Source organism: Physella acuta, unplaced genomic scaffold (assembly GCF_028476545.2).
Source record: "Physella acuta isolate Inbredline_101_S28 unplaced genomic scaffold, ASM2847654v3 ptg000320l, whole genome shotgun sequence".
In the NCBI taxonomy this organism is placed as follows: Eukaryota; Metazoa; Mollusca; class Gastropoda; family Physidae; genus Physella; species Physella acuta.
The window spans coordinates 501,149-527,038 of record NW_026731839.1 but is presented as its reverse complement, the minus strand read 5'-3'; the positions used below and the strand labels follow the sequence as shown (position 1 = coordinate 527,038).

The following is a 25,890-nucleotide window of genomic DNA, read 5'->3' as shown; positions in this document are numbered from 1 at the left end:
GCACATAGATTCAGGATTTAATTAGGAAAGGGCCTGTAAGAAACACTATATGATAGATCTAATATCTTCAAATAATTTAAGGGAGGGAGTCCTGAGCATCGCTTCTAACGCCCCCCCCCCCTGAACGAAATGGAATTTATATAGAAAATTTATACTTTTACCAGTGTCCGCCCTCCACGGAAAATTTAGTCTCTCCCCCTTTCTCCCCCTCCTCCCCCCCCCCCCCCCCCCCTCCGAAAATATAGTTCAGGCTCAAACGTAGATATAACCATGGGCCGGCACAAAGCGACTCAATCCTCGTTTTTATCATCGCAAATAAGAAACCTTTCCACCAGATTCGTGTACATAAATAATTAAACATACAGCAACCAATTAAAACACATCCTATGATACTGTATAGGCCTAAATATAGACTACATTTTTTTAAAAACCACTGTGACTTGCTGCAAGGTTGAAAAATGTTGATTGTTTTCAATGAATACAGACGAGATGATATATTTTTACTTTGCTATAGATTTTTAAACATCTGTTGTAACTTATTGCAGCGGAATAAATATAGTTGATTCTAAATTATTGAGTAACCTTTGAAGTGTGACGTATTTTATGAGTTATTTATTAGGAACAAACATTAGTGGTGGAGCTGAGAGGGATCGATTGTCTCACAACCAGTGGCATATCCAACGGGTCGGGGAGTGTCTGCACCCTCTGCGAGCATTTTTAGGCCAATGTCGCCTTTTTCGGAAAAATAAATCAAATTAAGCAAGAACGCTCACGTATAAGTAACTAAATTAATGAAAGTGAAATAAATGCGCCTATATTGTGGTCGGCGCCTGTGCTAACTGCATAGTTAATGAAGGCGCCTATCTTTTCGACATTTGTATCCAGAGTTTCTTCCAGTCATCTCTTCGGGGGGGGGGGCCGAAAGAAATTAAATTTATATAGAAAATATATACTTTTAACAGTGTCCGCCCCCCCCCCCCGAAGAAAGTCTACCGCCCCCCCTCCCGAAAATTTCAAGTGCCACCCCCCCCCCCCCGGAGAAAAAAGTCTGGAAGAAACACTGTTGACTATTGAACGCGCCTATATAGTATATTGAGGTAGGCATCTGAAACTGTATAGTTAATGAAGGCGTCTTCTTGTAGTTGGAATGTGTTTAAACAGTTGGGCAAAGAAGGCGCCTCTTTTTGGACATGACTAACACATTTTACCACATTTTTCGTATCCTGTTCATGGGTGTTTGATATGTGATAAGTGCCACCAGCATTTCATGTTAGCAATCGAAAGCTCTACCGTCCGACCACGCCGTCACCGAATCATTACTACTTGTCCGATTTCCACGTCAGCTGCGTTTATTTTTTAAAGAAATAGAATGATCGCATCTCCTAACCTTAGAAAGACGCTTGGCACATACCCAAAAAGAGAGTTTTATGCACTCTGCTCTCTATCTGTCCCGTTGTCTTGGTACATTTCAAAAAATGGGGGGGTCTACAGTGGTTTTAACCCTTCCCCCAACACCACTGGCTACGACTTTGCATTGTTTTGTTCAAAGAATTTTTAAATACATCAATATTATCCTTGAAGATCAACTATTGTTTATAAATTATAGGTGGGCTACTGGGCTTATTAGGATATGCAGGGATTATCGGATACTAAACATTCGCCATCGGATACTAAACATTCTCTGCTTTGATTTACTAGATCTAGTTACTTCATGCACATGAATTAAAAGGAAACATCACGCAGCAAGATCATGTAACAGATCTTTCTTTTCTAATCCACATGAAGATGAAGTAGAGTTCATCTGATTTCATCACACAAGCAGATGATTCAATATTTAAAATGCAAAAGGTAGCATTATCTATAATTACAGCAACACGCTCAATGTTGCGCAGAAGTTCTTTTGTTTAGTTTCCAAGGAAATCAAAGAGTTAAATATCAAGTGAATTAGATTTTCTTAAAAACAAAACAATACAAATATAATTATAATCAACTTTCAACTGCAAGTTTTATTTATGCTTTTTTTATTTGCATTGAGAGAAAAAAACAAATGCAACAATATATCATACAAGTTAAATCAAGACAATTTCAATATGTCCCTTACCGCATTTTTTAACAAGTAGAATCAAATGTGGGAAAAAAGTATCATTCATCTTTGTATATACAAATATGGTCTCATAAACAAAACAACTTGAATGCATTTTAGCCCCAGAGAAATGACAAAAATTATTTGCTTATATAAACAATAACATGGCAAATCTAACAAAATAGTACATCAAATCAGGAGAAGTCAAAATTGTACCACTATTTAACAGGGCAATCAAATCTTTAGGTTCTAATTATAAAATGGGTAATGAGCAAACTTCACTGAAAAAAAGATCAGAGATTTTTAAACTGTTAACAAAGTTAATAACAAATGACTTGTCTAATGTACCACACCACACACCAGCATTTCCTTATGAGCAGCATCAATTTAAACAACAACAGAGACAAAAAAAATATGTAATATAAACATGTAATACTTTACATCTTTTTTTTTTGTATTACTCTCTTCTAATACTGATCTAACATTTTTATGACCATTCACTGAATGAAAAAAAAAAATGCTCACTGCATTTTATATGTTCATGGAAAGCAAGTATGTAAGGATGCAACACAATTGTGATTATGGAGTAGAAAAAACATTAAATAAAAGATTGCAAATGAACAACAGCCCATATATTAAAACCCTTAAGACTGTGTCTTTCTGGGAAACATACAAGCCTTCAATGGTATGTCCTCATGAAATACCACACATAAGCTTAGCTATATTGCAAACATTACCATGACCATGACGAAATAGCAGTTATTGAGTAAAATAAATTCAATACCCAACAAATATATTACAAATTTAGAAAACCCTATTTCACTGACATTTAACAACACAAGGCAGTTATTTTATGCATGTTTTAAAAAAAGATATAGGTTCTAGAAAAAGTTTTAACCTTACTAAATGATCCCACTGAAGGGAACATATTGTGAAATACAACCACAAACTGATTGGTTCAGTATGCTGGCTGAATGTCATACATTTATTTCATAAAGCCTAGATAAGCTTGTAATGTCTAAAATACATTTGTAGTTCATTGATTCAACACACTAAAGTAGCAATAAATAGAAAATGTATGTAACATTCAGTGATGATGTCCACATAAAGTATGTTTTCTCTCTGAAGTCTGAATTATTAGTGTAATTTAATGCAAAAAATTCTGCATATCAAGAGTGTTTGCTCTGCTTAAAGAAACAAAAATAAATCTTTCAATCATTTGACAGTTACATGAAATAAAGCTGAATAGGAAATCAAATACATTTTTTGGTAAACATAAGCAAAAAAACCTTGTTAGAAAACATTGTTTACAATTGATGAAACTTTTAGGCTAGGATTTTCAATTGGCTTAATGATTACCAAATTTTATCCACTTCTTGAAATTCAATGACAAAGTAAGAGCTTAAGAAAAATTTGAATATTTTTCTACAATTCTTTTTTTCTCTCTCTTTACTGTGAGCTTTGTTCTTTACTATTGCTTATTCAAATAGTTTTTGTAGTAATTTGTAGTGTTTTTGTTGATATTAAAGCATTTATTTTTATTTGGAAAACATTTAAGCCTGGGCCTTGTAGAATTTTAAGTTGCAAACCACTTAATTTATTGGTCATAAGGCTGTACTTTATGGTCCAAAACTGAGCTCAATCAAATAAATTATTTTAAATATGGTTTTTGATACAAGAACATTCAATTTTTAAGCTAATAGTTTTAAGATTTTAGAACTTTCATTTTTTACTCCTCACTAGTCTCGCCATCATAGGACACATAATGCTCCTATTGGCTGACAAACACAGTTTTAATTTACAGTACAGTACATTTTCACCAAAGTTTTGCACACAATGGACTACATTGCACACTTTTGTGACTCCAAATTAGGAAGAATCATCTTTATTTGTCTTTGGCTTACCCTCTTTCTCCTCTTTACTTTTCTTGTGTTTATGCTTCTTCTTCTTGTGCTTATGCTTTTCTTTCTTTTCCTTATTTTTCTCCTTGTGCTTGTGTTTCTTTTTTGCCTTTTTGTGTTTGCCAGAAGCTTCCTCATCAGTTGACTTTCCCTCCCCCTCTTTAGCATCACCATCCTCATTCTTTTTCCTCTTTTTAGCCTCACTTGGAGAGTCTGAAGATGAGGCTCCAGAGTTCTGTGAAGTGGTGGCCTCATCATGCTCATTGTCTATTGTGTTGTCAGTTGTCATGTCCTCGTAATCAGGTACAAATTCTGACTCATCCATCACAGACAACTTTCTCGAGTCGATGCCAGTTTTTGATTTTGTCTTTTCTTCAAGTTTATGACGCAAGTCTTTTGAAGATTTTGATGTTTCAGTGCTGTTACCGGCAGGGGTGTCCTTACTGTGACGTCTCTCTTTATGCTCAGGTGACTTGTCCCTTTTCTCTCTTGATGTCTCAATTTTATCTTTCCTCAATGATTCATATCTCTTTTCAGTGTCTCTGCTGGATCTGTTCTCTCTCTTTTCCTCTCTTTTTGATGAATACTTGTCTTTTTCCTTCTCCTTTATCTTCTGAGCTCTAGATTTTTCCTGAAGTTCACGTTCAAGAGATCGAGATTTAACAACAGACCGTTGATCTTCTTCATAATCATCATGCCGATGATGATGATAGCGGTGCCGGCTGTCATCTGATTTAGCCAAGGTTGGCGCACGTTTTGGGTCATTCTTATTTTTATCAGTCTTTACAGTGATTTGCAACTCGTTCCCTTTTTTATCTTTAACATCTTTCTTATCAATAAAGACTCTTCTAGATGTAGAAGGCTCAACAACACGTTTTTCAGGTGTTGGTGTAGATTCTGGGGACTTGGTTGAGGTAGTGACGTGAGCAACCATAACTGCGTTCTTCATAGGCTTGTGACTCAAGAACTTTTCAGCTTTGTCAACAACAGATCTGAGGGAAAAAAAATCAGGGCATAGATCACATCAGTTGTTTTATGCATGTTAGGGAAAAACATAAATAAACAACAAATGAGAAATAAATATCTTATTAAAAATGATACATTTAAATTAAGCACATTTTGTAAACAGCTAAAATATAAGAGGCCTGTTGTAACATATTATTAGGAACAATTAAAGAGACAGCAAATGTTGAAAAAAAAATCTGAATAATTTTAGCTACAAACCTTGGGAGCATCATTTTCTCTTGTGGTTTTTCTTTAGGTTGGTCCATGGCATCAAACAGATCAAAGTCATCCCTCTCCCACTTGGATATTTCAGGCAGCTCCAGACTGGTCTCTTCTTTGCTTTTGTCTTCACCAGCATCTGCGACCTTATCATCACCCTCAGACTGAGAGACCATGGTCTCATCTTCGGCAACTTTCAAAGGCTCCACACCCAGCTCTGCCTCTGTGCTCACCTCAAAGGTAGGTTCTGAGCTAGTGACATGTGATACCTCTGCAGTTACGGATTCACCAGAGTCCACATTCTTCTGGTTTAACTCTGCCAGTTTTGCTCTTTTTAAGGGGCTACCTCCTAAAGAGGAACGCTCTTCTCCTTCTTCTGAAGTGCAATTTTCAGATTTGTAATCCACCAGCCTTTTCAATTTCTTCTTCTTTAGCCCTTGTTTAGTATCAACTTCAGAGGAGCCAAAAGTAAGCTTTTTCTTCCTGGTCTTCTTACCCTTTTTCTCACCCCCATCTTCAGCAGAAATGTCTTTGGTTTTCTTCTTTCCACCTAAACCCTCACCCTTCTTTTTGCTAACAGCCTTTTTGTCTTTTATCACAGGTTTTTCAGGTTCTGTTTCAGATTTCACCAAATCACCCTGGTTTTGTTCTTCAGGTACAACAGCTTTAGTACCATCAGTTGACACGGTTTCTTCTTTTACATTAGTGGAAGGTTCAACAGCATTTTCATTTAAACCCACTTTTTCTGTAGGCGCAGAAGGAACTATTTCACCATCAGTAATTGGTTTTAGCAACACTTCCTTCTGTTCAGCAATTTCTTTTCTAGCATCTGAATCATGCTTTTTATTTTTCTTGTTCTCTTTTTCTTCTTTCTTTCTATCAGACTTCTTCCTTTCTTTGCTTTTAGGTTTTTCCTCCCCATCTTTAGCTTTTTTCAAGGGACTCTTCTTCTTTTCAACTGTGGGCTTGTCTTTGCTTCTTGTGCTTTCTTTATTTTCTCTATGTCCATCTCGGCCCTTGCTTCGGTCATCTTCTCTGGTTCTATCCCTGCGTTCAGCACCATGCCTATCTATATCTTTCCATCTTTCATTGTCTCTGTATCTGTCAGATTCTCTATTCCTTTCATTGTCTTTAAATCTATCATAATCTCTTCCTCTGTCTGTGCGCCTGTCTCTTACATCTCTGTCTGGCCTGTCTCTAACATCTCTCTCTGGCCTGTCTCTTATATCTCTGTCTGGCCTGTCTCTAACATCTCTCTCTGGCCTGTCTCTTATATCTCTGTCTGGCCTGTCTCTAATATCTCTCTCTGGCCTGTCTTTTTCCCAGTGCCTTGTGTTATCCCTGTAGCCTTGGTCTTTTCTTTCTCTTCCTGATGTGACATTTGGAGGTGTTATAGACTGTGGTCGATGAGAAGGCGACATTGGGACGGTTTCCCAAGGAGGGCGTTGGTTGGGCAGGAAATGATTTGATGGAACACCTCCTGTAATCCCATCCCCAGAGGGGAGTGGAAATGTCTGACTCGCAGCCCAAGCTTGGGCCTGTGGCCCAAACTGGGAGTAGAAATTACGAACAAACTCTTGGTACCCTGCAGGATTATATTTAAAATATTCTTCAGGGGGTGGCAAGCCCATCTGTGGATTGTAAGGAACTGGTGGTAAATTTGTAGTTGAAAGAACAGGTGTAGACAGAGGGGGAGGTGCATGTGGCGGGCTGTGGTAGTTTCTATACTTGTCTGCATTGCGGAACTTGTCTCTGTAACCATATCCACCCCTTCCCCTACTTCCCCTGTAACCTCCTCGCCCTCTGTGTGGTGAAGGAGATCTTCTTTGATATGGTATTGGTGATAATGGTTTTTTATATGGACTTTGACGAGGTGAGGGAATGGGTGAGAATGGAGATCTTTTATTTGGAGATCTTGTTCTTGATCGGCTTTTCACCCTTTTCGGTATGGGGCTTCTGGTTCTGGAGCGATACCTACGAGGAGAATAACTCCTAGATCGCCGTCGGGGTGAAAATGAGCGCTTTCTTATAGGAGAGCGAAGAGGAGAGTGTCTGGGAGATCTGGAACGTCTTGGTGATCTGGACAATAGTGGTGAGTATGATCTTGATCTCTGTCTTTTGGTCCAAGATTTAGACCTGGATCTAGAGAAACGTTTATATGATCTGGACCGTGAGCGTATAGGAGATTTGGATGATCTGCGTATTGGAAGGGGTGAGTGACCCCTAGGAGACAAGGGTTTAATAGATCTCATGCCAGAACGTGACCTGGAACGAGATTTAGACAGCCTTGCTGGACTTCGTGATCTTGAGTGCATTCTGGAAATCCTCTTGGGTCCAGGAGATCTAGTTCTGGATCGGTTTTGAGATCTGGGACCAGATCTAGAGCGAGACCGTGAGATGTTTCTTCTGGGTGACAGTGAATGTAATCTGCCTTTGCTGAGTGAACGGCTTCGAGAGCGACTGTGTCTCTTCCAAGAATTAGAACGAGATCTGGAATAACTAAAGAAAAAAAAAAATTTTTAAATCTACATCAATCATATTTAACAAGTAACTAATTTTACACCTCTTATACCAAGCACAAAATAAATCAATATCCAACCTTCTGCGTCTTTCAGGTGTGCGGCTACGCCTTTTTGTAAAGTCAGCAAATGAATCGAACACATCAACTGGCTTCTTTTTTGGAATCTCTGTCTGCTGTAGCATCTTTTTCGCTTGATAAAATTCTTCCTTTGAAAGAGGAACAGAAGGCATGGAAACCTGCTGCATAGGCAACACTGGTCTAAGGCCAGGAAACGTTAGCGGGAATCCTGGTAAACCTGTAGAAGAAATGTTGCTAATTTTATAAGCTAACGTTGCAACAATTTATTTAATTTAATTTAACTACTAGTGCTAAATAATTAATTTAAAATTATAGGATGTTTAATTTACCTGAAAAGTTATGATAGTTCTTAGCCTTTGCCGTTGTTAATACTAAATTATTCATTCTAACTCGAGGGATAAGTGTTTTATTTACCTGGAAATGCATGATGGCCAGGGGGTGGTGCATTAAGCAAAGGCATACTGTGAGCAAGCAAGCCCATGGCAGCAGTGAGTAGGTTTGTATGTGCATTGTTTGACAGGTTGGCTGATTGATTGTCTGGCATCTGTGGCCACTGATTTGGAGGCTTAGAGAGCACTGGCAGCTTGTCTGCAATAGGTGATGTTCCAGGTGCTGGAGGTTCACCTGACCTGTGAAGTCAAATTGTTATACTTAATGAGACTAATTAAACAAAAAAATAACCAACAAATGTTCTTTTAAAAACATCTGAAGGACATTTTTATTGTTAATATCGCTACCTTAACTCTGGTTCAAAACCTAACCCCTTAACCCTAACCAATACTACAATCCTTAACATTATCACTGATCCTAGCCTGGACATACAAGCCAAAAAGGCCTTAACTCCACACAATATGGTCCTATATTTTTATGAGATCCCTAACATTCTAATTCACAGAATTTAAAAGTTGTAGAAAAAATTGTCATACTCATTTTTATCTGTATGGCCATCATTAAATTTGTGCATTGATTTATCATCAGCATGTGGACGAGAATTATAATGGCTGTAATCAGAATCACCCCTGAAATAAGGTATAAAAAGTAAAGGTAAAAACTATGGTTGATTGTTAAATGATGTGTTTGTAAAACTAATCATTTTTATGCTATTTTATGATACTCTTTTGATAAACAAAATCACTATATAATATAAATAATACACACCTCCTAGATATTGTAGATATAGACCCAGGTTCTTTAGAAGATTCATTGGAATACCGCCAAGGTTTAGAATAGTGGTTGGCTGGAAATCTAGGGGGGCGACCATGATTGTATTGAGAACCATAGTGTGATTTATAACCATAGGAGCTTTGGTTTCTTGAATCAGAGAAATGTGACTGAGATGTCTGGGAATGAGATGAGGGTGCTGTACTTGAAAGGTCTTGCTTCTGATCAGACTTAGGATCAGAATAGACAGGTGAAGCATTGATATTTGGACTAGAGAGGGGACTGGTTTCTGTCTTTGGACTAGATAATTTTGGTGATGACTTGGTTGTTGGAGTTGGTAATAGAGGCTGGGATTGTTCCCCACCCGAAGACATGGTTCTACGACGTTTAACCTGAAGGAAGAAATAAAACACTAAATCAAGCGGCACATTAATTATAAGTAAAATTATTATTATAATACACTTGAACTTATAGTTGGACCAAATGTTTAGAAAAAAAATGGACGACAGTACAGGTAACCAATTGCAACAGTTAAAATTTTGTTGTATGTTTTTCTTATTCCCAATCAGATTCATAGGCTAACAACAGAAAATCAAACAAATTTCAAGGCTTCTCTTTATTTTTTTACCTTAGTGTAGCCAGCACCATTTAAAAAGTTGGTGACAGCTAATCTCATGGAACGATTCGCTACGATCCTATCTGGAGATACATTGGTCTCTTTACATGATGGGCACTGATGATCATCACTTTCAAGCAAAACTTCACGCAAACCTGATCAAAGAAAGTGTATATCATGCAGGATGTCTCATCATTTATATGTGCATTATATATACACATGTACATTCCAAAACAAATTTTATATAATATTTATACACAACGTTACATAAATATGTAAATAAAAATATGTATAAAAACCTTACATTCATCGCAAAAGCTTGTTCCACAGCAAGGCGCAATAGCTGCATCAACACAGAGGTCCTCACATATGTGACAAAGAAGTTCCTGAGGTATTTTTCTTTTCTCAGGCTCAGGCTGCTTTTCTCCAGGAAGAAAAGGCGGACGTTCTTTTTTAGTTTCTCTATAACCAAGTCTATAATAAAACAGAAAAAGATTTTTTTTATGTTAAATTGCAGGGAGAGTACAATGGGCAGTTTAATGTACAATTATTTACCTCATATCTCAAGTTTGATTTTGAGTTCACCCAGCTCAGAGTTGATGGAAGTAAAAACATCTAAGCATAGAATTAACCTCACGATCCTTTCACAAATAGTGTCACACATAAAGGTGAACTCAACTACACCTGCCCTATGGACTGTCAGGTCCAAAAGGTAGGTTTACCTAATATATGAATTTTTAAATACAATTTAGGAAAATATTTAATATACTTACACATCTACTGTAGGAACAGCAAACTGGCCATGATGTGTTAAGAGGGCACCTGGATGTAACGGATCATCCACAATAGTCAACATAGTGCTTGGAATTCCTGTTGTACGCTTGTAGCGAGGCTCAATGATGCGATCCTCCTGATAAGAACAGATTTTTTTAATACAAAAAGATCTTAGAAGCTATGGTTTAAAGTTGTGATATATAATACAATGGAGACTCACAGGAATGCTGTTAGGGCAATTTGTAACATAATGTCCTTTCTGTCCACATCTTCTACAAACGTAAGTATCATGAGGCACTCCAGTCTGGTGCTTCCCCAAAAAGCTGTAAACAAAGTGTATTTTCAAATGTTAAAAAAAAATTACTTAATATTACACATGCTGAAAGTCACAAAATGAAAGCTTTCTTCACAACATCCACAAATATGGTTTGTTAGAATAATAGTTTAATTTGAAGTTAAAAATTGAAATGCATTTAGTTGATATGGGGAACTTCGTTATTTTTAAATTAGCAAAGAAGTAATTAATTATAGCTACCTAGATTGTTCAAATCCTTTAGTAGACTGGTCGATAACTGCTTTAATTTTGTCAATTTCTGATGCTGGTGCACTTGCTAAATCAGGAGTCTGTCATTTTTTTTTACAAAAAGCATAATTTAAGATAATAACATCAAAGTATACATTACCAAACACTAAAGTAGAAATAAGTTATTTACATGCTTAATTAAGATCAGTATAAAAATATTTAAGCACCTGTTTTAATTTTTCTAAAGTCATCTGTCGCTCTTTTTCTTTCTGAAACAAGCACCAAAATGAAAGCATATTAAAAATCTATACTTTTCCAAGAACTAGCCTTGACTATGCCATGCTGCATCTAAATTATTTTAAATATGGACTCAAATTTTTGGAACATTAACTAGTTTTAATTATGAAGTCATTTGCATTTAGACATATCTCAAGATTTATTTCTAGCATTGAACAATGAATTTTTAAAAACAATGTCAATGCAAATGTTATTAATAGGTTATCAGTAGCAAGCTGGCATTCAAAAAATTATAAAATCTTAAATAGTATACTGTACCAGTATATAAATCAAAAGGAAACTAAATAAACAAATTCAAGAGGGAAAATTTCTTTACTTTGCTGTGTTTATTAAAAAATGTTCACCAGCATATGTATTTACAAACTAGTGTGTAAAAATAAACTGGGACATTTTCAAATTTTTCACAGATCAGCAGACCCCTATTAAAAGTCTTGCTTGACAATATTCATAACTGTAACATGTATCCATACACTAAAACAGTTAATGTCCTAAAATAACAAATTTAACATGTAATAAATGCATGGCTCTAGTCAAGACCTCATAGTCTTACCATTACACTGGATGATACTGTCTGGGGTGGTGCAGTGATGCAGCTCATGTTGTAAAAAAAACAGCAACAACCTTGTGCATGCAGTACTCGAGACCCCAACCAACAATATTCATTCCAGATTCAAACACCATTATTAAATTCTCTTCATTTATCTTGTGGTCCAAATTTAAATTTAATTTTATGGATAAGGTGGATTGAAAAAGCTTAAACTTCTTTCTGCACTGAATCAACTCGAGTTTAGAAATGAACATTTCTTATATAAATTATATGAAGCTCTAAATCCTATCATACTTTCATACTTGTGCTTTACTCTTGGAGTTTTTTCCAAGGTTATTTCTAAGCGTAACAAAAGTTATAAGGATATTATACGCTATGGTTTAGGAAGCTCTATTAATAAATTTTTAAAAAGTGAATCAAGGAAAGGTGTGAACGCCTGTAAGAACCATTCCAACAGATTTTGTCAATACTTGAATACAGAAAATAAACACAAATAATAATGCAACACTGAATGACATACAAACTAATACGAAACACTTGACACAAGGATGAAAGCCCTTTGTTTTATTAGATGGGTTGTTCAAAGATAAAATTAAACAAAAAGTAATTAAAATGAGAGATGAAATGCTAAGTAACGTCTTCAGTATGACTGTAGTATCTTGAATGCAGCTTTATATGCCGTCTCATGTGTTGATCCACTCCTCCTTGGCAGAAATTCGAAATTTATTTCACTACATCAACTTTCAAATATCGGCTTAATAGGTATTCGATGGTACAGTTCTTAAAATACAAGCAATAAATCTCAAGATCCTGGCATTTAAATTCGCAAAATCATATTCAAGCTACCTTTTGATGTTTCAAATTAAATATGCAATGAGAACTGATGCAAAAGATAAAGATATAAAAACCTTTGTATTAATAAGCCTTTAAACAAACTACAAAGAAGTAAAAATTTTCTTTAATAAAAATGTTGGTGGCTACTGAAATATGACAGTATTAGTAGGGACCAACACTCTGGCTAAGGAAAAAGGTTTGTTTTCTTACTTTTATAGCAATTGAAAAGCTTGTTATTTTAAAAGATTTTTAGATTTACTCTCTACTTGGCAATAGAAATTTGTGTTTGAAGTTAGAATGCATTAGAAATAGGTCAAAATTGAGTTACTAGACCACAAGCCCAACAACCCACTAAAATTATGAGCTACATAAAATAATGGCTTGTGAAATAATGTTACTGAACAGTTATTGCAGTAAAAAAATTTTTAGTTTGAACAATCATTAAATTGTACAAATAAAATTGAATAAATATACCTAAATAAACTTATTAAAATGAAGCAAGATAAAAATATAGGAGTATTGGTTAAATTTTTAAAAAATAGTAAGATTGAAACTCCCAAACAAAAGAAAAAAATAATTATGGAATTTATATTTTTGTTTTGTTCCACTGGCATTTAAATCAATCTAACATTTTAGGATGATCATATATCTGTGCTGTTTTTAATCACAATGCTTGTAATATATTCAAACTAATACATATTTTCTTTACTCCATCTAAGACATACATTCACAAAGTAAATTTTAGTTATTAAGCTTTAATCAACAATGCAGCCATTTAATCAACATTTAGTGAAAGTCATCGCTTATAATAAAACAAATAATCTCAATTTTTCTACAGGCTGACTACAAAAATTATTTGATAATTGGCAATTTTAAACAAAATATTACATTTTAGAATCATTAGAAAACCCTTCTAAAGATGTCAAGAATTGAATAAGTACCTATTAATTTAAAATGAAAATCTTTCTAAAGTTTACAAAAAAAGGAACAGAATTGAAAAATATCTTGGCTCCAGGAGAATAAAAACTAATTAATTATCAGAAATAATCTAAGTATCAAAACAAAATTTAATACAAGACTATTAAAAAACAGTTTGAATACATGAAATAAAAGTGACTAAAATAAGTAGGCTATAGCCATGTAAACAATGCACTATTCACCTTTAAAAAAATTGAGGACAAGAGCAAAACAATGTCTAACAACCATTTTTACCACAACATGCTATGAGCAAAAAATACATCTCTAAAATGATAAAATGGACAGCACACATTCATTGCATCATGAACAAGGTAAATAAGTAAAACAGCTTTAATTTAATAATACTACTTATTTTGACAAAGGTTCCACTACTAAAAAAGTGTTGTTGAAGACCGTAACACACCTTATTTGGACATTATTTCTTCCAACACAATGTAGGATTTTTCAATGGTTTTTTAACATAGATAAACATTCTTATAATTTATATGTTATGTACTTAAATAATTTAATTTTCTAATCTGTATTACAAATCTATATATAGCAATCCCGAGATGGTGCAGAATTGATGTATTAATTATTAATTATTTTATTATTAATTATTATTATTAATTATTATGTTTGCGCAGATTAAATCAATTATCAGCCTGTTGCTATTGCAAATGCCCCAGCTGAAAGATTTTAAACTTGGGATACTAATGCACAATTTTTTCATGGTATATGTTAGAATATATTGTTAGTTTCCACTATAAGAGCATGGAGTAGCTTGTTTTCAACAAAAGCGACAGCCTTGCTAGTGAAAAAGCAATTTTCATACTTCATTAGGAAATGTATCAATTATCTGTTATACAATTATATAAGAAACAAACCAATCCAACGAATGTACTTAAATCATCAATAAAACAGTCGGTGCTATTTCAATAGAAACTATGTAATTTTTGCAATTTTTTCACACACTTATAAATAGCCAACATTATATGTGTGTGTGTAGAAGGGAAAGACTTGTCAGAAATTTTATATTGTGGGAACAAAAATATTTCATCAGTGTTGAATTTCTACATTGTTAATGATTCATTCGCGAAACATATATAAATATATATAAAGCAGTAATTTTAAAAAATTGAATGGTGAAAAAAAAGCAGAAGATGCTGGTGCAGCATATTACTCTGTCCAATAATCTCTTCCAGATTACTTTTAAAACGATCATTCACAATAGAACACTAATTTTGATTACACATCATCTATATATATAATTCTCTTCATTGGGACCATACGAGACACCACGCAGCTTATCCACCACCCGTCAGGTTCACCCCGAATGTTTACAATAGTAGAGCCGGTTCGAATAAGTGAAGGCTATTAGGGGCAGATAATTTAGTTTTTAAATGATTTGAAACTAAGGGGAGATAATAAATTCTGCTTGATATTTTCATTGTAGTCAGTAAACGGCTGCTTTCACTGGGCAGGGCAGTGTCCAATTCACAAATTATGAATTGTCGATAAGTAGAAAATAAACCTAAATAGCGGCGTATGCTACGATGTGGGTCAGCTCATACATGTAATGTGTGTTAATTTTTGTGATGATCGGCACGAAGATTTAACATAAGTAGGGGTCAGTTGGGTCGGTAAAGGGGTCAGTTGGGTTGGTAAAGCTCATGGTTTCTAAAACAAAAGTCCTGAGTTTGGTTGGAACCCCGGGTAGATGAGGCTCGATATCTGGGGAAAGCAGCAAAACTCTAGGAAATAAAACTCTAAAATCAAACAACTGCTGCCATGAAGCAAATCCAAAAAAGAAGCAGGCTGATATCGGAGTCACCTTTATGGTGCAAAAAACAAGTTGAGGTAATACTTAATTGTCTTGGAGGAAAGCCCATCAAACGAAACAAGAACGGAGAGGAAGAGAAAATGCTAATAAGAGTATTTTCAATACTTGCTTTGGAGATTTTTATTAAAACTAATTCTCAAGGGTTAGGAATCTTTTGTTGCAGCATATTTTTACGAGCTAAAATTGTTGTCATCTTTACAATTTGTTTAAATTGCAGCCTAAATTTTACCTATGTTATTTTACTCTTACTGTACTTACAAATTTTTACTTGGGAAACATCATGTTTACTGTGATACTGGTTTTATTCCCTATACATCAAGTTAAGCTAGTGATATCTTTAGGTTTGTCTTCTGCTTCAACATACAGTGCTTTGTTAAACAAGAGGTTGATTCTGGAGTGACAGTCTCTTTGATGCTGTAAGTTCTCTTCTTATGCAGCAGCTCTCCAGGCGAACAGTAATCTGCTGTCTTTATATAATTTCCAATGTGTAATAAAATTTGGAAAAGATCAGTTGTCAGTTAAGCACAAGCAGTTTGACTCCAACATGGTATAATATTCCATAGCAGTATGACTGAAGGGTGTGGTGACAACCCTGAGATCCAGTGGGTCCATAGCAACCGTGATGATTTTCACTACATTAACTAATCTTTGCAGAAATTTCTAGTACCCAGTGTAATTTATACATGGATACCATTACGTTGTAAAACATTTTATTATTAGTTTCTTTCTTAATATAAAAAAATAAGCCAGCCCCCCCCCCCCCCCCCCCCCACTTCAGAATTATCTCAAGTAGAATTATAATTTGAACAAACCAAATGCAACTTAATATAACTGACTAGTGTCACAAGAAAGGGGACAAGGAAGAAAGATATGTTTTTCTGTTAATCTATCTAATCAATTGCACTGGTTGTGTTGAAAATATGACTGATACATCTCTTTACACATTTGTATAGGGATTAACCAGTCACAATAGCTTTCTTTTATAATAATTATTATTCGTTTGTTACATACAACTAGGCAATTAAGTTTTTCCTTTTACTTGGCCAGAATGCTTAGTTTTTTTTCCCAATTATCATGGCAGTCATACTCAAAGACAATTAATCTTTTATTTTTAATCCTACATTTCATTTTTAACTTTAATACACCATACATACAAGTTCGATGTAATTAGGTGTCACCCATTTATGTCATACCATGAAGGTGAGGGAGAAACTGGACGCATGTGGACAGGGGCTGCTTGGGTTCATGAGGACGTCTACATGATAAAACATCCAAAGTACAGTTTCTGACATAAAAGCTTAAGTGTGTTCAGAAATGCACAAACCTTCCAACACACCTCCATCCCAACAGGAGTGTTACGTAATTTATGGAATATCCCTCATATAGAAATTAGAAGGCCTACTTGTTTGGCAAGGGAGCACTAAAGCAATGTGATGACACAAGTTTACATCAGATAAGTCAAGTACAAGTACAGCTTAGTTAGACCAATATAAATACAGGAGCTGACCGGTCACGTGAGACGGTCTGACGACCACAGAAGTGTGGGTCAGAAGTCTGTGATAGGTAGCAGTAGAGAATGGTCGGAGATATGTAGAGTTAAGGAGCAATTAGATAGAGGTAGTAGATAGTAGAACTTTGGATGCAGAGTGGGTAGGAGATTGATTTGTGTGAATAAAGAAACATAAAATATCTTGATTTGCACTTGTGTTGATTCCAAACTGTGCCAGGCTACGATTTTAATGAAGATGATAACACGGTACGATCTCCGGACTGGATGTGTATTACAGTATACATTATGGTATACAAATAGACATTCTTATAACCATGAAAACCCCACCCTCACAGTAAAAATGTACCTTACAATTTACTAAATGTAAAGAATATTAATATTATCAGTATATATAATTTATTCCCTAGAAAATAAATTCAATAAATATTTTGTGCTTTGTTTTAAACAATTTTTTTTCCTCTGCACATTCTTAATTCTACTTTTAATTATTAGGCCTACTCATAGCATGATCGAAAATATGTACACAAGACATTAACATAGTAAGTTGTAAGTGATTTTTGAGAGCTCTACTGAACGATTGTGGGCCCCACCTACAGTGGAGGGGGGTGCTTCTGCAAAATGGATCTGAGGGAGGGGTCTCAAGTTCAAAATTTTGAGGATGACATAAATGGATAACCACTACTGAAGGTTTCAGTGTACTAACTTTATGAACCCCTTTGCTGCATAAGAAATTATAAGAAAGTACATTCGTATTTTTTAAACTTTGAACTTGTTAAAAATGACGGAAGATGTAGCTAATATTTCAAAACAAACTGTTAAGCTTAGTACTAAATGATAATTCCTTATATTATAGTTGTAAAAATCAAATCAACTAGTTCTCATTAAAACATTAGATGCTCTCGCACAAAAGAATAATGTGCTTTAAGAAAGAGCTAATTGTTTTATTATCTAGGTGTTGAAATTATAAACTGTCAATACAGTGTAAATGATAAAATAGCGAACAAAATTGTCTGCTATTGAGATCATACTTCCAAGTTTTAGATCACTATCATGAAAAAGGTTTACATTTATTATTTTAAAAGTACATACCTTACTTTTTATATATAAAATGTCGCACAGCATATGAGTGAATACTTATTTACTACAAAAAATTCTAAGAAGTTAATTTTTTTATAAATGTACTTTTTCAAACTAAGACTAATGATAAATAATACAGAGAGCTTCTTAAAAATGTACTAGCAAAAAATTTCGATACATTTTGCCAACATTCTTAGACATATTGAAAATAGATGTTAAAAGACTAGCAAACACAGGCAATCTCAAACTCGATACATGCATTTCTATTCAAATCATTCACATTAGAGGTAAGCAGTTTTTAAGAATACAGTATTGAACTTGAGTTGCAGTAGTGATCTTGATGGAGTTTTTATTATGAGGGTGATACACCTTTTTTTACCAAAATGTGGGGCTAATCATTAAGTTTACAAGCTGTAGCTAACTGGTTAGTTTTAACCTTGCACACATTTTATTAATGAAGTAATTACTATATGCCCTAAGTGAAAGCAAGTTACTGTTTGAGTTCACCCGATAGTGTCTGTGACCTCTGCACATGAAGGGACAGTACAGTCAGTTTTATGCCCAACCACTTTAATTTCCCCAAAAATGGGCTAAGTACCAATCAGAGATGGGTGGACCACAACCTCTGTACTCTAAAATTTTATTATCTTTTGCACAATAAATATTCCACTTAAATGTTTGAATTACTTTAAATATATAAACAACATGAGCATACATCATTTATTTTAAAAAGGATGACATAAAACTGCTTTATGTCTCTAAAAATACCAGGAACTATCCTTAAAATACAATTTTAAGGATGATTAATGTATGTGATGGTATTTATTATAGCAAAACTGACAATTGTATAATTATTCCAAGTTGCTCAAAATGAAGATACATTAAATTTTTTAGGAGCAAGAGATCCAACTTCTGTTAAGGCAACAACATTATTTCATAAACTTAAAAAAAGACAATGTACACATACTGACATTATCAAGATAAGCTAATTTGTAACATTTGTAAAGATGATACAAAATTAAAAAATTATTTAACAGGCGAGGCAGTGCGAAATGAATGACCCGCATCAACATCTTATATACAGATTAATGACCAGCATTGGAGTAAAGATAAAATACGATTCAATAAAACTAAAATAATAAATATCCCTGATTAGTTGCCTGTACAAAGAGCAGGTACTGGTTTTTAACAGAAGAAAATTTTATCACATAAAAAATTTATATAACACATCACACATATTGAAAGGTGTACATCTAAACTTGTACAACAATGACTGTTAAATATACAGATATATAACAAGATCATAAACATTTTCCAGAATGACATTTTAACAAAGAGGGAGGAAAATTTACCAGCAAATTTTCCAGAACAAATGTTATTTTAAAGATGTAAGGCGTTAAAATATGCATTGTTACCAACTTTTAAATAAAATATTAGCAAATCAAAATTTAACTTATCTACCAAGACCACAAGTTACCACATTGACACGTACAACTTTTGCACATTCCTGCTTGAAGGCTTCCCTGAGGAAAAGAAAAACAAAATAACTGTACAACGTGATTACGATAAAATAATGCAAATTAACCACCGATAAAATTATATGATGTTTAGATTAATATAAATACAATTCACACCCCTTGAATAGTGTTAATAAAAAGTTTATTATCACATACCATGATTTCTGAGTGCTACTAGCTGTCGTCTTTGTAATAGGCACTCTTGAAACAATCACTGAAGTATTCTTGGCAATCAATTCATCATTTTTCTTGTATACTGGTAGATGAAAATAAAACAATATTATAACATTTTTAATTTAAATAAATACAGTGTGGAAGTATTGAAGACAACTACAATGTATAGATTTTTAGCCTCGAGTTTAAAAAAAGCAAGCACTGTTCTAACCATGGCTGACTTCTTTTATTATTTTACTGGAAATAGAACTATACTAAAGTTAATGGTCTAAAGTGGTCAGAAAATTGATTAACTACCCCCCCCCCCCCCCCACTTAATAGAAAAACATAAGGAATGCTCAATAAAATGTCTTTTTGTTTGAATGAAGTAGATGCTTACACATTGTAGTTATAACATTTAATTGAGTACTTAACTAATAATGAAGCATGGTCACAATTAAACTATATGTGTCATATCACTTAAAAATACATGGTTGTGCTGTAAAATCATTTACAAAATCCACAAATTCAAGTAAATTGAGAACGTTTATTGTACTTATAGCTCTTATTTACAATAAGAGAAAACTTGTATTTGTTTGAATGTTAAATGTGAGAATGAAGAAACAAAAATGACAGTAGTCAAGACAATAACATAAGTGGTAGATAGCAACAAAAAAAAAAAAAAAAAAAAAAAAAAAAAAAAAAAAAAAAAAAAAAAAAAAAGGGCAAAGTATTGGTTTCAGTTTGTTTTTTTTTGGTAGAAGAAATGGAGTGTTGCAATTTTTATTAAAAACTTAAATGTGCTATTTTCATGTACAGTAACGTTTTGTAAGTCCATAGAAAACTTTTTAATAAGTACCACAAAAACTAGTTTTTTCATAATCTTGAACAGAAAATTAAAAATACTTACCATCTCCAGTTTGGGCATTTGTAACCTCTAATTCAAATTCTCCAGGTTTGAGACGCTTCTTCTGACTGATAGCTTTTTTCAAATCGGCTAAAGAAAGATGGAGCCCATCAAACGTAACTGAGTCGTAGTCAAGACTGCTCTTAAATTTGTAGTGAATACAAGACATGGTGATCACTTCAAATTTCAAGACCAATTAGTTGCATTTAAACCTGAAAAATCACAAAACAAAATAATTATTCAACACCACATTAGAATGCAGAGAAAAATGTATATCACACTCCCATTTTGAAAATATGTATTAGGGGAAGAGTTGACTGTCAGAACTATATAAGAAATAGCTTAAATTTTTGTTTTAGTGTAATAGGCCACCTCACTGAATTTAAAAATTACATTATTTTTCATTTTAGCTAAAAAAAAATAATTTAGTTACAAAAAGAAACAAATTACTCATTTTCTTTGATTTAAAATGAGTACAAAAATTATACTAATTATGCTAGAATGCAAAACAAATTTGATTTATGTAACCAGTTCAGTTTTAATGCCAAATTATTTCTTGCACCTTGCATAGAAATGGCATAATTTATTTATTCATTTTTTTATTCGTAGTTTTCAAATAAATAATAGTGAGATTTAGTGAGACAAGCAAGTTTTATTTATTGCAATGAAGAATCTGAAAGCTCAAATGAAAAAAAAAACTTCTAAAATTTATTTTCAATAAAGCCAAAAAAAAAAAACAAAAAAAAAACCCTAAAATGAGGAAGAACTATTAATAAATAAGCTTAGATGGATACTGATGTCCAATAATAAAATCTTCCGAAAATATGTGTTAGGTTGTTAGTATTGAAATCATTAATTTTATGTTTAAACATATGGTTGAAGTTTGCATTGACATTAGCAATGCAATTAGTGTATTTAGTATTTAGTTACTTACACTCATTCTATATTGGACACTGGTTGAAAATCCAGTTAAAGTAGGAGCACTTGCAAACATAATACAGATTCTACAAACCTAATATTCCAATTTTTACTTTTTAAAGTCAGTGATTAAACAACTTAATGTCAAATTTGAATACTACTTTGTTCAAAATGTTACTAAAAATGCAGATAATAGATTAACTTTCATGATTTGTGTTGACCACCAAAGCAATTTGTTATTTTCCTCTAGTAATTTTAATTAATTCCGGCCATTTTAATAAGCTATGTCAGTACACAATTTTTCTGATAATGTTTCTGTTAGGTGTATGGCCTATAGTATATAATAATATGTTAAATACAAGGAGCAAACTGCATACCGCCTAGCCTCTCAAAAGGCTAGGCGGCGCTAATTTTTATGCGCATGTCCAAGCATTCTTCACATGACATTCTAATTTTCACCATTATGATAACTATTCAGGTGGTCGAAGTGGTTGCGCAATAGTCAGCCTGTAGTGTTTTCGTGGTGCAGGTTCCATTCTTTAGGGGTCAAGTTTTTTGTTATTTTGCGGGTCAGGTTTAGGCTTAGGATTACCATTAAAGCATCAGGGTTTGGCTTAGACATAAGAATTAGGGAGTTTTTTTTCAGACTCTTCTCCAAGGGGAGGCGGCTTGCATTTTTCATGAGATGCCTGAAAGACTCTGGTCTGGTAGAGGATAAGGGTTAGTATAGGTTTTTCGATTCGTGAAATCTCGTTCTCGCGGTTTTGAAGCACCCGTGTTTTGGGCGGCCATATAAAATATCGAATCATTTCTTTCTCATGAAGTACATGATAGTTAAAACTAAGGATTGTATCGTAATCGGATAGATTTTCACTCGAAACTGCCCATGTATTTACGGGGCGAATAATTAACATTTTAATAATGGCAGCTTGACCTAATTTCTTTATTTGTATTTAACGAGGCAGTCGAGAGAAAGTCACGCTGACCTAGCTTGCGTTTCAAGTCGAATAAACTAAAAGCAGGTGCGTTCTACAATAACTTTATTGTAATATACAATTTGTATATCATCTTTACTATCAAATAAAAATAGAATTGTTTAATATAATTAGGGTGGAAACAATGCTTTTGAGGGTGTAAGTAATAATGCCATTTTATTATATTCTTGTTTGGTGAAAACGAGGCGCGGGAAAATGTGTGCCGCGCAAGAATCCAATCATTTGGCTAGATTTATGACTGTTTTTTATGTCATACCTAAAAATAGAATGTTTACGCTTTCTTCGTTGATGATCGTTTTTATTATTTTTTAAATTGAAACTATTGCGGATTTTGTAACTTGGTATACTTACCTTTTATCAATTTAAAAAACATAGCATGCTAATTGTGAACAAATATAGTCATAAAACACAGAAATATAAAGTTATAATTGCGATGTGCCACACCCGGGCCACACCCCCTCAAGAAAGCATGTGTTTATTAAGCTGTTTATCTCACTTTACAACAGTAATTAAAATTAATTTTCAAATTTTTATCACTTATTGGGTAAGATTAAGCACATGTTTACCAAAAATAAAAATAAAACAAAAGCAAATTCTGTTTTAATGAAGGTCACGGGTGAAGTTTTTTTTTCCTTCTGTCATGTTCAGTGGAGGGTGCCACAGGCTGACCTGACTTTGGAATTTTTTTCAGTAATAATGACTTTGCACAGAAAGTTAAAATATGCTAAATTAGCTTAGTTTACTAGTGTTCTAGCTATTATTGATACATTTTTAATAAAAAAATCATTCTGTAATTCTCATCAAACAGCCTAGTTAGTACTAGGGTTGTCGGCATCCGCCGAGTTCGCGGTAAAAACATGACCCGAAATCGCCCATTACTTTCTGATACCGGACCCACGAGATTTGGTTTTGCATACTAATAAGTTTTTAATTTATGGTAATTAATTAAGTTTAAAAGGTCATTTCCTAAGGTTAATTAAAAAGTAGAGTGGTTGTCCCTTAGTTTTAATGGCTTTGCGACCTGATTGCATGCTGTCTCTGCTTTGGTCTTCCCCCTGTATCAAGGTTAGTTTCAAATACGTTGGAATCTCGATTTTTTAAAAGATTCCTCTAGATGAGAGTAGATTACTGATCAGACATATCTTAAGTAATTGGAAATGAAATTTGTTTTTGGATATTTTGACTCCGACATTAGTTATACCCCTCCGAACGTAGACACTGTATGTAGGTCACGCTGCCACCATTGTTATATTTTTTCATCCCGATCTTCCTGCCTTTAAGTTTGGTCCACTAATAACAGCAATCTTATGGCATGTGCAAACAAATCTAATTTTTTATTTCAAAATATATTTACATACCCATCTTTAATTTTTTCAGCTCTAGTTCTAGTTTTCTAGAATATGTTTTTCCTAAAAATCCAATTTTGTCAGACTAGACTCTAGACTGACAAGAGTCAGACCTAGATCTAGATCTAGGTTACCTGTCTGTTGCTATACACTAACATTGTGCTAACTGTAATTTTAAGTATTCAAGTTCTACTTACCCTTAGATATAGTTATATGCTGAAAATCAGAATCCATACACAATTCACACATAAAAACATTGATCTGATAACTTCATTTCACTTATTACAAAATGGCTTTTGTATGGACTCTACTTCACCTGCCCAAAATAACAAGGCAGTTATAGACACATTACAGTGTTCATGTCATTTACTTTAGATTTCTGACTATGGAGTTCTTTCATTCACTGTATTTATATAAAATATTGCTTTAGAAACATTTTCATATTTGCGCAGCAGTTTTATAACAAAATGGCTTAAAGATGGACTCTACTTCACCTGCCCAAAATAATGAGGCAATTATATGCACATAACAGTGTTCAAGTCATTTACTTTAGATTTCTAACTTTGTAGTTCTTTCATTTGCTGTATTTATATAAAATATGGCTTTAGAAACATTTTCATATTTGCGCAGCACACAGTTTTTTGGGGTTATGGGAGGAAGCCAACACAAAAATATAAGTTCTGTATTATTTTTATTAATTTCAACAGCATTTACAAGTTCTATATATCATTCTAGTTAAACTCTGCAAATATGAACAAAATACAACTGCAAGTAAAATAACTATGCTCAATTTATTCAGGTATACCATGATTTGTCACAATTGGCCAATGCAAAAGCAAGGGGATTCCACCCCTCACAAAAAAATTCGCCAAAAAAAAACTATTTGAGCTAGACAGAAAATCTTTTTTGTTTTGTTTTCATATAGTTGAGCTCTACAAGAATATGTAATTTTTATTTTTATATGATGATTAGTGTTTTTTTACCTAAATCCCTATTAGTACCATCTGGTATAAGAACTCAGTCGGCACTTCACCCCCATTGGTGCCTTAACCTACACTAGATCTAGATCTTCTAATCTATTTGTGAGGTGACAACCTCAAACATGGAAATTAAGGGGGGGGGGGGGCACCAATACCTCAAATTTTAAAATAATCAGAAATCAATTAAATATGTTGTAAACACACAAGACTGACGACCCCGACTATTGGCCCATCCAGCTTAACAGAGAACTAGTTATCTAATTCTGGATCTAGTCTAATCTTGAGATCTTGCAAGACAACTTTACTTAAGAGAAAACCTAGAATCTAGACAATGACAATGAGTGAATGAGGCTCTCCATCTGGATTCCGGATAATTCTTTTTTTGTGAAAGAAAGCGTCAGATATTAAAATAATTAGGCCTAAGTAAGAATAATGAACGTACTAAGAAAACTAAACATCTAGATCTATACGACATAATATTTAAAATGTTAAATTACCTTCATTATGGATTTTTAAAAGCCTTTGTATTCTTAAGGGGAATAAGGAATATTTTGTGGGTCGGCAATAACACAAGATTGATGAAAAATGGCGTTCAACACAAATGACGAATGCTGAATGTCGTTTCCTGTCATGTGACTATAGAATTATGGGATATAGCCAAGCCTTGCATTTGATAGGCCTAGGCCCTAGCATGCAGCTAGGCCCAGGCGAGGCAGGTGGTTCCCCCCTCCTCCCCCCCCCCCCCCCTGTCTTGTCTAGCAGTCTAGCACATAGCTGCTTTAATTTAATTAACTTAACCTTTTATAAGCTACTAGAATATACATTCTCTAGTTGTTATAATCCACCCATCAATCTAGGTCTCTCCCATGCATATTCGTTTTGTTTTTTAAAAAAAGACGTCTTATCTTGAGGCGTTTTTTAAAGTTTGGGGTCATCCGCATCCATAAATGACGTCACGCTTTCTTTGAAGACTTTTACCCCCCCCCTCCCCTCCGTCACACGTCGTCACAAAAAAGCCAGACCCCCCCCCCCTAAAATGACGTCACACCTCAGCCTACAACCCCCTCGAAATTGCTGTTGAATTTTTCTTAAAACATCGATTATTTTTCCAAAATCTGCTTCGAACTG

At 34.0% G+C, this 25,890-nt stretch overlaps 1 protein-coding gene across 1 annotated transcript; it reads right to left on the bottom strand.

Annotated features, from left to right (window-relative positions):
- Positions 1 to 2,024: 2,024 nt before the first annotated feature.
- Positions 2,025 to 25,390, bottom strand: LOC131940526 (E3 ubiquitin-protein ligase RBBP6). The gene is made up of 16 exons (XM_059299190.1): positions 25,260 to 25,390; positions 20,527 to 20,735; positions 19,620 to 19,719; positions 19,439 to 19,469; positions 11,109 to 11,150; positions 10,894 to 10,982; positions 10,579 to 10,681; positions 10,358 to 10,494; positions 9,889 to 10,058; positions 9,597 to 9,739; positions 8,966 to 9,360; positions 8,734 to 8,826; positions 8,222 to 8,436; positions 7,808 to 8,024; positions 5,209 to 7,707; positions 2,025 to 4,976 (listed from the first exon to the last, which is right to left on the bottom strand). The coding sequence occupies exons 2-16, from the start codon at positions 20,690 to 20,692 to the stop codon at positions 3,953 to 3,955; spliced, it is 5,424 nt and encodes a 1,807-aa protein (XP_059155173.1). The 5' UTR covers positions 20,693 to 20,735; positions 25,260 to 25,390; the 3' UTR covers positions 2,025 to 3,952.
- Between the last annotated feature and the right edge of the window lie 500 nt (positions 25,391 to 25,890).

Excerpts from the sequence above, each read along its gene's own strand:
- LOC131940526 (XM_059299190.1), bottom strand. The coding sequence starts at position 20,692 with ATGTCTTGTATTCACTACAAATTTAAGAGCAGTCTTGACTACGACTCA. Across the intron at positions 10,682-10,893 it reads AAAGGATTTGAACAATCTAG|CTTTTTGGGGAAGCACCAGA; the intron begins GTAGCTATAATT and ends CTTTGTTTACAG. Across the intron at positions 9,740-9,888 it reads AACAAGCTTTTGCGATGAAT|GTTTGCGTGAAGTTTTGCTT; the intron begins GTAAGGTTTTTA and ends TTCTTTGATCAG.